Source organism: Accipiter gentilis, chromosome Z (assembly GCF_929443795.1).
Source record: "Accipiter gentilis chromosome Z, bAccGen1.1, whole genome shotgun sequence".
Taxonomy (NCBI): Eukaryota; Metazoa; Chordata; class Aves; order Accipitriformes; family Accipitridae; genus Astur; species Astur gentilis.
Window position 1 is genome coordinate 1,008,892 of NC_064919.1, and position 16,471 is coordinate 1,025,362.

General features: G+C 51.7%; 2 protein-coding genes across 2 annotated transcripts; one reads left to right on the forward strand and one right to left on the reverse strand.

Moving 5' to 3' along the window:
• Positions 1-3: 3 nt before the first annotated feature.
• TRMT10B (tRNA methyltransferase 10B) lies at positions 4-7,869 on the reverse strand. Its single transcript, XM_049795228.1, has 8 exons — positions 7,676-7,869; positions 7,428-7,536; positions 7,195-7,319; positions 5,833-5,985; positions 4,946-5,024; positions 4,191-4,258; positions 3,766-3,889; positions 4-2,700 (listed from the first exon to the last, which is right to left on the reverse strand). The coding sequence occupies exons 1-8, from the start codon at positions 7,814-7,816 to the stop codon at positions 2,594-2,596; spliced, it is 906 nt and encodes a 301-aa protein (XP_049651185.1). The 5' UTR covers positions 7,817-7,869; the 3' UTR covers positions 4-2,593.
• A 7-nt stretch (positions 7,870-7,876) lies between these two features.
• Positions 7,877-16,437, forward strand: LOC126036008 (uncharacterized). The gene is made up of 5 exons (XM_049795229.1): positions 7,877-8,060; positions 9,971-10,132; positions 12,451-12,550; positions 15,135-15,265; positions 15,907-16,437. The coding sequence occupies exons 1-5, from the start codon at positions 8,007-8,009 to the stop codon at positions 16,180-16,182; spliced, it is 723 nt and encodes a 240-aa protein (XP_049651186.1). The 5' UTR covers positions 7,877-8,006; the 3' UTR covers positions 16,183-16,437.
• Positions 16,438-16,471: the final 34 nt, after the last annotated feature.

Consider the following 16,471-nt stretch of genomic DNA (forward strand, 5'->3'; position numbering starts at 1 on the left):
GCATACACAATCTGTATGTAATATGCAAACTTGTAGAGTACTTAAATGGCTTATGTATCTTGCCTAGGGCTTGTCCCTCACCTCCCAAAGGCCCTGCAGGTGGCCAGTCCCAAGGTGTTGTCTTAGCCTTCTTCTCTGGAGAAAGGCAGGAGCCTTTTGGCCTTCCTTTCCTCTCACTCCTTACTCTACAGGCAGACTCTGAAGTAGTCATGTCAAATCCCACCCTGGCCCGACACGAAGGAACCCAGGCTACTTTGTCCACCTTCTGAGGCTGAGGATGTTTCTGGAGTTGTAATGGAAACCTCTCTGGGAACAAAGCTATGCTGCATTTAACTGCTTTTCCTTGCAAGGACAGAAGAGAAGGTTGTTCCAGGCGAGGGAGGCAACACCATATGCTGCTTTTCTGATATGGCCTCTTTGTGTCAGCCAGCTCTTCTGTTTGCTGATGCTTAAGTCCCTGATTAACCCCGCCCTGCTACTTATGAATCCACAGCTTCCAGAAGGAACAAGTAAGCCCAGAGACTGAAATGTCACCTTCACAGCTGTGGAGATGACCAATTATGCTGGCCTCCCTAGGAGAGGGCAAGCCCCTTCTCCCAATCTCATCAGTAGCTCGTCTTCCATTGTGTGCAGTATATCGCTAGCTAGGCATGAGCTGTTTGTCATTAAAGGTCATCTAGCTGTGCATCCCTGGTGCACTGGCACTCCAGTGCTGGAGGCATGACCTTGGCACCCTCTGATGAAGAGGGCAGAGGCAGGTCCCCGATTGCTGGTGTCTAAATTAGGGGCTTGTTTGGGAGCAGCTGGCTTTCTCTGAGGGGTGTCTGCAGCAGGTGTGCTGCCTGACAACCTCTCTCTGCCTCTGAGTGTACTCAGGATGGAGGGGTCTGCACAAGGCAGCAGAGGAGCACGTGCAGGCCACAAGAGGTGGCCAGCTCTGCCCATGCACACCACGTCTTCAAGCACCAGGGCAGCGTGGGGACAGGATTGTCCTGTGGCTCTGTAAGAGGGAGGCCACTTCCACTTTTGCTCATTCTTTAATGCTTCTGGAGGGAGTAAAGGGCAAGTCCTTGCAGCTGAACTCTGATGTGGAAGAAGGTGGCAGCTGGGGCAGAAAGGAGTGCTGCAGCACTGCTAGGAGACCTCCCTAACCAGGCAGCCTCTAGCAGCCAGGCACACAAACAGCCACAGAAATTCAGCAACCTTTAGCAGCCCTATGCCAAATCCCCTACAGCTGCTACTCTCACAGTGTGCCTGCAGGCAGCAAGCTAGCTAACCAAGGGCAGTCTGCTTTCCTGGCAGCACAGGGACAGGGTGGCCAAAGTACCTTCAGCCACTAGGGAGGGTACCACTGCCAGGTGGTTTGGGTTAGCGTACACTGCTGCCTAGCAAACTCAGGGGCTCAGTTAGAAAGTTAAAAGTCTCTTACGCAGAAGCCCAAGTGCAGACCTCTAACAACACACCAACGGCTGGTGAGCAGGGGGACACAAAAAGTAGGAACTGGAAGAGTGCATGGGCACAGCAAAGCAAGAGGCACTGGCAAACACAAATTCAGCCTATGTGGGGAGCAACACCCTGTATCCACCAACAGCTGCTCTGCCAGGCCCTGCTAACGCTGTCTCATGGGCACAGAATTCCAGGTGTTGGAAAAGGCTCTTGATGTGAAGGAGAAATGAAAACATGTAAGCAAATGAGATAGTAATTTACATCGGAAGACTAACCTGGTGGTTAGACATAGTCATTGACGGTAAGGTTTTGTTGGGGGGGTGGGGGTTAGCAACAATGGCTGAGGTAACATACTGACTTAGGTGCATCAAAAATGCATTCTGCTGTAGCTGTAAAATATGTCACTGCTCTATGTGCAGGGCACAGTCAAATCCCAGATACCTTTCCAGGACAAACATCAGGGTTAGTGAACTTCACATGTCAGTGTGTGATGACGTACTGTGCATCAGTAACTGTAAGGATGCAATGGGAGTTTAAACATTTTATTTTAGATTAGATGCACAGGATTAGCTATAGGCTTCAACAACACAACAAGTCTTCCAACTGGTTTAAAATTGTTAGGACATGGTGCACCTGGGAACTGTTTCTCCATTGGGGAATCACTTCCTATCTTGTGTTCCCCAAATGGAACAGCACTGTCCTTTTCTGTGGGAAGGAATTTTCCTCGCCAGTGAGCTTTGCAATTCTAACTTCACCTTAACTGTCATTTAATCAAGATGAAAGAAATACCTTAAAGCTCTCCTCCCTGTTCCAGAACAAGTGTAGATACAAGAGTCATGAACACTCTAGCAAGCACTCACAGAGAAGCAAAACTGAATTCCTGTCCATTTTTTTACTTGATCCGAGGACTCCATCAGCTTTGTTTTCTGTTCCAAGGGGAAAAGCCATTTCCAGCATTGTACAGCTGAGGTAGAATGTGTCACGCTCAACAATGTCCTTAAACAAGATTTATGCAGAGCTGTTTTCTTCCATGCACATGCTGGTGCCTCTGCTTGAAATTTGGAGTTTGCCTCTCTTGTCTGCACGGCTCCATAACATCACAAAATAAAGAATTTTCTTGTGCATTGTCATGCTGAGGTATTTCCTCTTATTTCACTGCATCTGGTAGTGCATAGCCTTTTCCAGAAGAAACTCCAGCTTTCAAGGCTGCTGGCCAACTTTGGGTTTCATAGTAAGTTGATAAGACATCGAAGACTGTCAGGAATAGAGACATACCATGCTATGATACCAGTATCACTAGGAAGCTCTGTAATACACACCCAATGGCTGCAAAACATCAGGAAATTGTAACAATTGATGCCAGAGGTTAGCATGGGATTTGCATTCCCTCTCATTTAAAATCTGATGGGCAAGTGTTTGAGGCAGCTCATCCAGGAGCAGACAACTATTTTCAAGATGACTTTGGGGACCTCTGGCTAGGAAAAGCAAAGCCTGTGTCAACTGAAGCAAGGTGCTGCTGGTCACCATTTTGACTAACCTAACCTGTACTGCCCATCTGTGCTGCTGACAGTACCCCCATGGTGGGTCATACCTACTGTGCTTCCACCATCGCTTCTCAGGTGCTGTGTCTCCAGATCAAGGCTCCCAGGGGACACACAGTGGTCTCTAGCAGCTGTGCTTCGTGCTCTGCAGAGCCCTCCAACACCTCCTCTGCCTCATGCAGACTGAGATGGCAACAACATCCTCATGCCAGAGGTAGGAACGTACTAGAACCAGCCTAGGACACGAACCCCTCTGTAGTCCTTAGAGGTGTTCACCTTACAAAGCCACAGACTGCCAGCAGAGGTGGAGGAGCATGAGCACATCCACTGATATGACGAGGTGGCCTAGATCATGGTCATGACATGGAGCCATCACAGTGGTACAGCACACGAACACCCCACCCTGGTATTGTAAGCCTTGCCTTGACTGAGCCTGACACAGGCCTGACAACTTCTGTCCTCCCTTGCCTGGGACCTTGTGTGACTTGTAGCAACAGCAACCTCCTCGCATCTCCCCACACTAACTGTTCGCTGCTTTGGGCAAAGCAGGGATGATGCAAGTCCTGCTCCCCTGAGAACGGGCTGATGCAGAGAAGTACACAAGACCTTCAACATGGGGGCAGCACAGATAAAACCTAGTAAGAATAGCCTCTGCTCCCTGTTTTCCCCCATTACTCAGCACTGGGCCTCCATTTTGAAAACACTGCTGCTTCAGCACTTGATAGCCTCTCCCCTCCTCCAGCCCAGGCCAGTGACAGGACATGGCTCAGCCTCTCACCTTGATTAACTGCCAGGGTCTCCGAGTGGTAGTTCTTGGTGTTAACGGTTTTCACCATGTACTCACGAATGGGGAGGCGGGCTGTTTGTAAGGACTGCTCTCGTGCCCTTTGCAGAGTCAGCTTCTGCAAGGGAAACAAGAACAAGATGCACAAACCTGCACATGCATAGCATGCACATCATTTTGGGCACAAGCAGCTACAAAGCTGAAAACTGTTGTGTTTCACCCAGACTGCTGCAGTCTCTCTCAGTCTGGTGCTCTGGTGCTGGATCCAGGCAGAACCTTGAGGAAAAACAGGTGGTGGCACAACAGTGATGTCTCAAATCAAGGCAGCAGCAGCGTTGGGTGCTACCAATGGGGTGTCTCTGCTCTCATGAGAGAATGGGGCAGACAGCAGCTTCTGGTTCCGACAGGTTCCAACCCACCTTGTGAATACTTTCATCCACCAGGCCTCCGAGGATGTACACTTTATTTGGATCAATATCTTCAAGGACTAGAAACAAGATAAGCACTTGCTCACCATCATACAACAGTAAAATCCTGCACTACACCATTTTCCAAGCAAGACCCCACTTCCATGAGAAAGCTGTGGCCAAAGTCACCCTTTACCCTGGAGCCTCAGACCATGCAGGAGGCTGAGGCTGCAGAGACAGAAGCATCTGCCTGAACCCACATGCAGGCTGAAAGGGGTAGATCAGATGCAGGCTGAAAGCACAGAGTGCCAGAGACATCATACGTTTCTGCTCCCTTTAACTGTTGTTTGTTCTGAGATCTGGCTGATCTGGTCAGTCTGAACCCAATCTGCTCCGCAGACACCTCCCCACTGCCAAGGTCACCTACTAAAACCTTCCCCCACCCTTATCAGGTTCTTTATCAGAGTAAGGCACTTGCATAAAACAAGAAAGGGATCTCCCCAGAAACATGTGGCTGCTTAGAAATGGAGGAAGGGCAGAAAAATATATGCAGCAGCAAATTAAGCAATGTAGCTTAATTTAAAATAATTCTGATTTAGCATCAGAACTAAGTACACAGTACATCTCATCCAATTTGAGACTGTGAATGCTTGGAATTTCATCACCTTAAGTATGAAATAGTCTCAAAAAAAAAAAAAAAAAGCTTAAAAAAAAAAATCAATGTTTTGCCCTAGTTCCCCTGTGCCTAAAGCATGTACAATATTTACCATTCTCAGAGTCAGGAGTGAGATAAACAATTGCATCTAAAGGAAACAGGTCCAGGTAACTTTCTTCAGTTGTATCCATCTGAAAAATGCAGGACGGGGAGAAGCAGCCCATTAGCCCAAAGTCCATCTGCCAGAGCAAAACCCACTCCCAGACACGGAAATAAACTGGAACTGACACTAGTGCCTCAGGTGTTTAAACTCCTACAGATAGACTGCTTTTTTTTAAATTGGAAAATGTTTCTGTATGAGCACTGAACAGTACATATCTCAAAATCCATTAAATTCTCTTCTCATCAAAATCCGTAGACATGGTTTGAGGAAGGGAGATCAGCAATAATTACCTAATGTTAAATGATATTCTAATTCTTTAGAGATTCAGGAATCTCTACTTCAGGTGGTTTTCTCTCGTCACCGCTACCAGGTGCCACCCCACATGCGCTGTAGAACACATGGCTCAATGTCACTGCCATAACCCGTATGTGTGGGTCTTGTGCTCGAGTCAGACTGAGCTCAGTCCAAAAACTCAGGACAGGAATGCGTGATGTGCCCAGAGCCTGACCAAGCTTATTATACATGTGGCTGTCCCCAGTATTACAGGTCTCTCTGCAGAAGTAGCATCCGGAGAAGGAATTCTCCTCCTGCAGGTAGGAGGGACACAACCTCTAACCTGAAGGCCTTGCACATCGCCCCATTATATGTCAGTTCTTGTCTCCTGCCAAAGGGCAAGAAGATCTGACCTTAACCACTTGTCAGTGAACGGCATTCCCACACCACTCACAGCACTCATCCCAGCCCACCTCAGCCTGTCCTTGGGTCAACACTGAGAGCCAGCACTGTGGCTGCAGGGTGCTACGAGCCTTGAAAGCACTGTGGTCAGAGACCCTTACCAAATAATTGGAGAAGCCGTCGTTCATGCGAAAACACTCTTCGTAGATCAATGAGCCCACCACAAACTCCGTCAGACAGAGCCAAAACGGCTTCTTGGCCCGCCTGTTTGCCCCATAGAGTCTCCTGATCTGGGAGGCGAGGCGGCTTGTTTCCTTCCAACAAATAACAAGCACAATGACCCATAAGTCCAGGGGCAGAGGGTAACATGGCTCCATTCAGGGCCTGCAGATTTCCACGATGCCCAGGTCACCGGCTGGTTGCTGAAGCTCTGGAAAGGCTGTTCCTGGGGAGCACAGCTCAACTGCCTCTGGCTCTCAAGGAAACCCAGAGAGCTGGGTGTGCAGCCAGCCATTGCTGGAGACCAGGCAGCCATGGGCAGGCCTGGGGGGTGAAGGGACAGGCAGAGACAGGAGGGGCCAGCATGACCCCAGAGGCTGAGCCCAGGAGAGCTGCTGTGTGCACCCTCACACATCCCAGCTCTAACTGAGCTGGAGGGTTTCTTAGTTTCCCAGCACAGCTACAACAAACCAGTGACCTGCCCCAGCCCCTCTCCCTCTGATGCTTTCCAGAGCAGAAGAAGAGAGGGACAGACAGGTTAAGAAGAGCAGCTGTCAGGCCGTGTCGAGCCTATGTCAGGGCACATCCCCAGGATCTCCAAGAAGTCTCCAGACCATACAGAAGAACTGTGCCGGCAGGCAGTGACAGCATATTTCCATACATTCTATATGGTATGTCTAAATATTTTGATGGTTTTAATATTTTGTACCAGCTGTGGAAACCGGTTTGCTGCTACATGTCTGTAGAAGTGAGATTCGGTAAATCATTATTAGAAATCTTATACTAACACTATGACTGAAACAACAGACAAAAGTATAGCCAAGCAATTAACTAGTAGAGGTAGTTACTCATAAGTTTTGCAGTTCTTTGTGCTTATGACGAGATGTTCCTGTACGCTAGATTTAAGCTTCAAGATCAAAGAACAATGACAAGAATAAAGACTTCAAGGACAGCCAGCAAGAATTGCTACAAATGGGTCGGTGGTCGCAAAAGCAGCCCTGCGACTCAGAGAGATCCTTCACTGTGCATGATCGGATGTAGGCAGCACTAAGATAATCAGTTGCAATCATTTTTATGTATACTAATCTGGTTAATACGCAATTAGTTACCCTGTATAACCCGTTAGTGCTAAAGCCGTGGCATGCGCGCGAGGTGGAATTATCCCCCGTGCACCCAGCGCTGCAGTAAAGAACGCTTCCCAAAGCTCCGAAACGAGCCTTAGAGAGTTTCTCCGACCGGCTTTCGGCATCAGCAGCACCGGCGCAGGAGGGCACAAGCAAGCAGGGACCCCCGCCGCCCCGTACCTTCTGCGTCATGCAGTCGGCCACGCCGAGGTCCACGCAGAGCCGGGGCCCTGAAGCCTTGGCCTCCAGCAGACGTTCCTTCACGACGGCGGCCGAGGCCCTCCCGCCATCCCGGCGGGCAGCCCCTGGGAGGCAAAGCAGAGGAGATGGCGGACCGAGCCCCGGCTGGGCCCCCTCCCTACCCCCGCAACCCCCTCCACCGGGGCCGCTCCGCGTCGCTCCGTGGCCCTCACCCGGTCCCTCGGCCCGCCGGGCCCTGCTCTTCTCCCGTTCCTGCCGCCGCTTCCACCTCTTCGCCGCCAACACCCGCTCCCAGCGCCTCCGCTTCCGCAGCACGTTCCTCTGTGTGTGGGGAGGCGGGGGGGGGCCTTCAGGGCCGCGACCCTCCGCCCAGCCGAACACCGCGGCGGGGCGGCGGTGAGGAACCGGAGCGGAGCTGAGGGGAGCTCGGCCCGTCCCGTCCCGTCCCGCCGCAACCTACCGAGCACCGCGCCGCTCCTCCCTCCCGCTCCACACCGGGGCCGACGGCCGAAGGGTCGATCCGCAGCAGCCGCAGGGCCTCGCAGGCCACCGCCGCCTCCGCCGACGAACAACCGGCCTCAGCGGCCCCGCCGCCCGCCATCACCGCCGGCTCGATCCCTTCCAGGGCGGAGCGGTACGGGGGCGGAGACGTGAGGTGGGTTTCCCCCGGGAGCTACGGCGCGGCCGTGGAGGAGGAGGACGACGTACCGGGAGAAGGCGGGACGGATCCCCCCCGCCCGTACCGGCCACACCGACCCTGCTCCGGAGGCCGGCGGAGGGGAGGACGAGCCATGATGAGCGGCTCCCTGCTGCGCGGCCTGCGGCTGCTGCCCGCCCGCCCGGCCGTGAGTAGGGGTTGGGGGGGGGGGGGCCTCGGCCCGGGGTCGTGGCAGGGAAGCTGGAGGGACGGCAAACCGCCCAGCGGGACCGGGGGACGGTCAGCGGGTCCGATCCGGCGCGGTGAGGGTGGCTCCGGGCCGAACGCGGCGGGTGGAGGTCGGTGATCGCCCGCCCGGAGGCCCCCGGGAACTGTCGGCTGCCGCCCCGTCCCCCCACCCGGGACCGGGAAGGGGGGGGGGGGGGGGGGTGTTGTTGGTCTCGGTACCGGCTGATGGAGGAGCGAGGTCCGGCCGGGACCCTCCGCAGGAAGAGGAGCGGGGTAAAGGGAAAAGGTCACTGGCCACCCTGGCTAATGGCCTCCACGGGTGACATGGAGGCCAGCGGCTCCTACCCCTTTGACGGTTTCTCCTTTTCACTCGGGGCGTTACACGCCAGCCGGCCTGCCACGCACTTGCGCAACATCCCTCCGTGAAGCTGCTGAACCCGCTGCGTCAGCCGGTCCCTGACACTTTTTCTTCCAGCGATAGGGAGGAAAACCCGCTGGACAGATGTTGTACAGATGTGTACGGGTTCGCTATGGTTTTGAACTGGCTGACCTTTATGTGAGGGGAATCCTTGCTTTCAATGGCCTTAAAAGCTACCTGTTGCACCCTGGTGTATTTTTGCACTTATCCTCAGAAGTTTAATTTCTGAGATGGCCTTCCTGTTTGTAATTGCTTTAGTGTTTTTCTCATCGTTTTCCTAGGTGGTGCCTGGATACGTTCTGGTACAGCATGTACAGCTGTTCCACCGTCTCCCTTCCTCACAGCAGCAAGCCGAGGTGTCTCTGCCCCAGTTATCGTTGTTACTCATTTATGCTGCAGTAGCCTGTTGGCGTTTGGGGCCAGAACTCAAGTATATGCCAACCAAAACCGCTTGGAGAATGTGTGATACAACAGGTTTAGTTTTCACCCCAAAGTTGTGGGGGACGCCATGCGGTGGTGGGATCGCTGGGGATCGTGCAGTGTTCTTGGGAACATTCAGAACTGCTGTGGTGCATGTTGGAGAGCTGGGAAGACGCTCGAGGAGTCCTCTGAGCAGGGTGCCGGGACACCCCAGGCTCTGCTCGCACGCCTGCGCCAATGCTCAACACTGAGTCACTCCGCTCTCCAGCCCAGCCTGCCCATCTGTAAGAGGCAACTGCTTTTGTAAAGCCCTTTACTACACAGCTGAAGAGCTAACAAGGCCTGTAGCCTTGACGCTGCAAGACCACCACTTCTTCCAGTAATGGAGCATTACGAAGGGTGATACCATCTTGTCAGTACCAAACCCTTTCCAGTGGTTCCGGTGTAACAACGCTGTTTACTTCAGGCCTCCAGAAGGCCCGGTTCTGGTGCCACTGATTGTTCTGCAGGAGGGAAGGTGGCTTTGCCTGGAGGGAAGCTGATGGGCAGAAAAAAAAGGCCTTGAATTGATTCTTCATGGTCCTTTCTTGAAGGAGATCTGTTAGGGTCACTGCTGGACGTCTGTGTAGTTTTGCTGTGTGGAGATTGGTGGGAAACAGCTTTTAAGATTGGGAGATGCCGCAGGTTCAGCATTGGTGCAGACGGGCTGATCCGTGGCTGGTGAGGACTGCAAGGAGCAGCAGCTGTGCCCTGCAGCTGAGATGGTGCATAGGAGGGGGGCAAGGGGAGGTGATCCTCGCTGGATGCCCACACAGCAGCGTAGGGCTACAGCCAGGAGTGGGGCTTGGGTTTCCCTTCCCAGACCACTGACTGCCCTGCTAGTGGAGCAGCGAGTGGCTGACAGTGACACAGGTGCCCCTAAGACATGTCAGAAGAGCAGGAGTAGCTGTGGAAAAGCTCTCACTCCCCAGGCTGCCGAGATGATACATGTCCTTCTGAATAACAAACTTTCCTCCTTCCTTTCTCCCCAGCGTCTGCCTCTCCTAGACTCAGGGGGACTCCAGAGGCGGCCCCAGGTGGCATACAGCACCACGGAGGAGAGCGCTGCAAGGCCTGTTGGACGGTACCCAGTACCCAATAAGAAGGACATGCCGTATGACATTGTGGAGCTCATGGAGGAAGTAGAAATGAAGGTAAAGGAGTCTGCTGCAAGACTCTGTCAGTGGAAAGGGTCCCAAGTCAGAGTAGGCTATACACCCTAAGAGACCAGTTCTGGTCCCGTTAGGTCTAACACAAACCTGATAGGAGACTGAGGTGAGCAGCACTTCTTGCAAAGTTCCTTCCTGTCTACAGGATGGGGATTTTACTGGAAATCCTGCAGTGTATTGACAGGTTTGTAAGTCTGCCTGGTTCTGTGAGACCAGTGGGTTGTTTTGTTACCGAAAAAACTGGTCAAAGAAACTCTCTAAGACTTGATTTCAGAGTTTTAGAAAGCAGGCATTCTTTATTGCAGCGCTGGGTGCACGGAGGATCGCTCCACCTATTGTGCACACTGTTAACAAGCAGAAATGTATGTTATTCCAGTCATACGTATTCATATTACCATTTACATAGTGTCCCCCCTTTGGTCACACGCAGTGTGGGTCATCTCTTTCTCCTAGTTAACTGGCCTTGGCAAGTTTTAATTACAGAAGCTCAGCAGAACTCAAAGCTTATCATCTGGGCCCAAGGCACATCAGGCCCAAGGCCTCCTGTCTGTTGGTGCCTTTAGTGCGTACCATTGACAAAGCTGAAGGTTTTTCTTATGTAATTAGCACATACCAAAATTTTGAAGTTTTCAAGCAAGCAAAAGTTCATTAGTACAGCAATACAGGAAAATTTTCATCCTTCTGCCTTTGTTCAAGGCATCAGCTTCAGATGGCATCTCATGCATGGGGTTAGCTGGAACACTGACATGTATTTGTTTTTCTGGGAGAGCATCTGTGTTTACTTGAGACACTTTTAGGAGCATATTTAACATGTCTAATGGAGAAAAAACAAGGGAGGAGCTGTTTTGATGACAGTATTAAAAGGCTTAGGGGGTATTTCTGCTTTTGCGCTTTGATGTTTTTCCTCCAAAGCCAAATGGGCTGCGCAGCGGCAGAACAGTAAGCCTAATGCATAACTGTGTATAAGGGGAAAAAAAGAGGGAATTGGATTAGAGTGTCCTACCCTACTGTTGCGAAGAAGGCATGCCACACAGTCCTTCCTGATGGCTAAAATACTTCACCAGCCACAGCTCCGTGGAGACTTCTCTCTTCCAAGAGCTTCCTCTCAGAGGAGTGCCAGTCCATCTCTCCCTGTAATTCCTGCAAGCCTGTTGAATCTGTGCTCTGCTACCATTGCAATGGCCCTGCTGAAGTTTGCCTAATAATGAAAAGAGACATCAGACCTGAGGCTAAATACTATGTTCAGAGGAAGAGTCAGCTCAAATTTCACATGCTGTGATGCGGACCCCTATTTGTTAGTGCACTGAAAGGGTCAGCAAAGACCTAGGTATAGGATCCAACCAACGTAGCAGACTTGGATATCCAAACAGTGCTGCCAACCTCTGTTGCCAGAGGTTCCTAGGTAAACTAATGGGTTGTGGACGAAAAGGGAAGAGCCTTCCCTTGGTTAACTAACAGTAAATGACGGGTGAGACAGGAGGGTGGCACAGGCAGTTGTGTGGCAGTGGAGGGAGGTTGCCAGAGGGGTCTGTGCCACCTGGGCTACTCTTCTTTTCCATAAACTCCCTAAAGAACAGCAGCTGGTGAGCTGATGGAGTCCGTGGGCAGTTACCACAATCACAGCGAACCCAGCCTGTTTAGAACTGCAGTGGGCAGCCAGGGACTGAGGTTGAACCCCTGCTGATAAATGCTGACTGCTGGGACCTGGGCACGGGTGGGTGCTGCATTGGCTGATCCTGCATGTGAGAGGCAGTGAGTGATTCTCTGGGAAAGGCAGCCTCTCACACCATCACAGAGGTGGGCTGGGCACTGGCATTTATCGGGAGCAGAACAGGGAGAGAAGTACGAGCAGCACTGTTGTGCCAACATATGAATCCATGGTGTACCAACACCTCAGATGGCATGCTGTTTGGATTGCGCCAGCCCTATCTTGTGTCCTGTAAGCTCGGAGGGAAGAGGAGAGTTACAGAAGGGCATAGCAGCATCTGTGCAGGGAGACCAAGTGGAGACAGCCTCTCTGGAAGAAAGCTCGCCGATGTGCCTGTGGTCATTACTGCTGTGGCTGAAGTGAGCAGGGCAATCAGACGTGCTATCAAACTGCAGCAACACCTAATTAAGAACCACATCATTACATGTTCAGTCATACGTATAAATGGGCTTAAAGGGCAAGAGAATGGGTCTGCAGAGATTGCCCAGCACTCCTGTGCTAACAAATTGTTCTCTAAGCCTACTGCATTAATGTTGCCCTCTGTGCTCCGTGTTAAGTTACAGTTCTTGACTTGTTTTTCTTTTTCCTTGAACAGACTGGATTTCTGCCCAATGTGTTCAAAGCCATGTCTCACCGACCTGCTGAATTCAGAGCTTTTTTTGCTTATTACAATGCCATTATGAACAAAGACACAGGTAAACCATACAACCACCTCAAAACTTCCCTTCCTGGTGCAGATGCGAAAAGCTGCTAGAAGCGACATTTCTGACATCCTCAGATGTATTGCCTCACCGTGCTTTCTCCCAGCCCATAATAACAGCTGGCAGAGGCTGGCACTGTGCAGCTGCTTCTGGCTTCACTCATATTGCATACAGCTTCATACTTTTTAGCTTGTGGCTGAAAAGCAGCTCTCAAGCCAAGCTCTGCTGCCTTGCTGCGCCACGCTCTGTGTCATGACAAAGAAAGGATGGGCTGCTGCCTAAGAGAAGATGAGCTGGGAGCCGAGTGTGCTGGAAGGGCACAGGCAGAGGCAGTGGTTTCACGGGCAAGGCTGCAGCCCCACGCTACCAGGGCAAGACGAGCAGGGCAGGTCTGGCAGTGGTGACCAGGGCCAGCCAGGAGTCCAGATTTCTGAGACAAGTCTTTGGGGACGAGGCAGACCCAAGATCGATCCAGAAAGGCGGCCTGGGGGTCAGTTGGGTTCCAGACCAGCAGGGTTATGCAGCCAGGCACCACAGCTGCAGTGTGGCTCAGATGGGGTCACAGCCAAGGGCCCAGCATAAAATAGTTCCCAAGGGAAGGGCAGCTCCTTGTTGAGCCTGCCTGCAGCTCTTCCTTCACAACAGTTCTTGGCTATAAGCTGCCTGCCAGCAGTGCCCAAAATTTGTGTGAGGGAGGCTGTGCCCTCCGGCACCCGATGTGCTGCGCTGGAGACTTTGAACCCGGAGGTGTCCATACCCTGCAGCAGCAGGGAGAGGAATGAGGTCCTTGCCATGTGCTTGAACGCCTGTGCCGCAGGCAGCTTTTGCATGCCCTGGCATGGAGATGAGGGAGGGCTGGCTGCAGCAGTGCTGCTGGGCAGGGCTGTGGTGAATTCTGCATGGCTGTCCACCCTTTGAGGAAATGCAGTTTGAGGACTGCCTGTTCCTCCCTCATACTTCCCATGGTACAGAGCACCAAGGGGCCTGTTCTCATTGCTTTTGCTCTGAAGGTACATTAGTAAACTCCAGAGATTTTGTAAAAAAAGCTGGTGTGTGTAGACTGCTCCTCCTGTTTATGGGAGATCAGGGCTCAGGAGGAGCGTCTCGCCAAGTTCTGGGAGCAGAGAGGAGTGCAGCCTTATGCCTCTCCCACATGCTACCTGCAGCCTCTGTGTTTTCTGCTCTGCTTGTGCTGCTGGAGTGAAGACATGCCCCTAGCTGTACAAGGGTCCGTTTTTCCCTTTCATTCCCATGCTTCCTTTCTGTTTGGCTTGAAGAGTAGGACTACTTTGGATCCCACCCTTTTGTCAGCATCTCTTCTGTAATATCACAGTGTTGCCACCTCCTGGCACTGAACCAGAGCAAGAAGGTCTTTTCTGACTCCTCTCTACCCAGGAGGTTTTAGTAGTGCCTTTCATGCTCATAGAAGACACTGGTTTTATGGAAATATTTTCAAAGTCCAGTAAAGCAGTAGCTTTTGTGGGGAGGAGGAGGGACCATGACCTTCCCTGTGAAGTGTAGTTTTGAAAAAACCCTGCTGCTAATTAATTATCTTTAAAAAGGCAAAGAGCATGAGTGCTGATATGCAGCCGGGTTAGTTCCTCAGATCCTGTGCAGAGTTGTGTGGTGAAGCTCTTTGTGAAAATGATTAGGATTGGTTCTGAGTATAACAAAGCACAGCCTTCTTTTCCACAGCCTCTCTAGAGCAGTCTCAGGGCTAGACGCTGTGCAGAAGTTGTGGTTTTTCTGTCTGGTGGTCATTAGATGTCCTCAAAGCCCCAGTCCTAGGGTACCTCATTGTTCCTTTTGGTTTTTACTTTCTGCCCTGAAAAGCTGCCAGTAATGTTTACTTGCTGAAACCTGCTTAGTGGGTTTTAGAACACTGTACTTTTCTGTAAAAGCAGCAATAAAGCAGTCTGATGAACGGACAACACCCTCCATAGCCATTTGCCTCCGAGACATACACTGAGAAGTACCAACTGAGCTTCCTACTTGGTGAGCAAATAGTTGTGCTCCTCCAAGTTTTCCTGTTACATGGGATTGTTGTTTCTCTGTTGACCAAATCTCATGTCCCTCATCCTAATTAGGTGCCTCACGAGCAACCATCCAGGTAAATTGGTTGCATGGATGATCATAGAATCACAGAATGGTTTGGGTTGGAAGGGACCTTCAGAGATCATCTAGTCCAACACCCACCCTCCCACGGGCAGGGACATCTTTCACTAGATCAGGGTGCTCAAAGCCCCGTCCAACCTGACCTTGCACACTTCAGGGGTGGGACACCCACAACTTCTCTGGATAACCTGTGCCAGTGTCTCACCACCCTCACTGTAAAACATTTTCTCCTTATGTCCAATGAAAACCTACCGTCTTTCAGTTTAAAACCCTTGCTCCTTGTCCTGTTGTCTAGGAGCTTTGGTTGCAGCGTCTCCCTGCATGCTCTCTGGAGCTCTGTCTCCTGGGCTGTACTGCACGCAGCTTGTACCCGGAGCCCTCCCCTCCCTGTTTCCCCAGTGATAGTTGCTGTGGTGGACATTTTTAGTAGCAAAGCGTGCCAAATCTTTTGCTGTCCCTGTAGGGCGACTCAGCAAGGCAGACAAAGAACTCATTATTGTGGCTACGAGTGCTGTGAATAGATGTCCCTACTGTGTGGTTGCACATGGAGCACTTCATCGGATATATTCCAAGCAGCCGGCGCTGGCTGACCAGGTCAGTGGGATTACAACAGCGTACAACCCACCTCCTTCACATGGTCTTTTGGGAGGTGGGAATGGCCCTCTTGTGTCTGCCTTTTTGCCTGAAGTTTTGATCCTTGAGTCTATGTGGTTCCCAGCAATCCTGACACATCTTGACACATATAGACACATCTGCCTAACTCAGTACCAGGCTTAGTAGGTTTACTGGTGAGCAGTCACACCAGTCGCCAGTGGGGGTGGGACCTCGAGGTGGGGGGTCTGTGTATCCTCATCTACCTTCCAAGCAAGATGCGGGGAGGGATGTTCACCTGCAGAGCGTTTGTTCTGCTGCCCCCCTTCTTTGCTGTTTTAATCTCATCTGTGGAGGAACCTGCTACCAATGGGAAGCTGCAGCATCCTGGCGGCGTTGCGTCCCATTTCAAGAACTCCTCCATCCATAGCCTGCTCAGCAAAACTGCCACAGTCCCCGAGATGAGAAGGGCAGTTAAACAAATGAGTCTTGTGTCTGATGGTAGCCAGGACGTCTGGTTCAGGTGCTGAGTAAGAGCCTGTGTACTGCCATCTCTTTGGTTCGCGGAGCGAAGAAGTTGGTCAGCCAGTTAAGACTCTTTGCTGGGTTCACCCGCGCGACCTCTGGTTTCTGCTTTCTCACAGGTCATTGTGAACTGGAAACTGGCTGACCTGAGCGACCGGGACCTGGCAATGCTGGAATTTGCTCTTGCAGTCTGTCGAGCTGACAACATCACTGAAGAGCATTTCCAGAAACTGGAGAGGCATGGTTTTGACCGTGAAGACGCCTGGGACATAGGCATGATTTCTGCTTTTTTCGCCATGTCTAATCGCATAGCTCATTATATTAACCTGCGCCCAAACAAGGAATTCTACACGATGGGCAGGACGCCGGGTGGAGAGAAGGAGGAGGAAGCTTGAGCGTGCCCAACGCAGCTCTCTTGACGCCTAGGTGTCCGAAAAATTCATCAAGCTCTTAACTCTCAAGCTAGCGTGGCTTATTTCTGAGAGTGTCAAAGGGTTTAAAAGTTAGCGCCGGGTCGTAGCCGAGAGTGACGGTGGGCTTCCCTTTTCAGAAGTCCGGTGGGACACGCTTGACTCCAGTGGCCCAAGCGGGGAGATCGGACCTTTGGTCTGGGCACCGTCCTTGCAGGCCAACAAGCGCACTGGGTCGCGATGGGACTTCTAAACCGTTCCGCCACGTGTTTTT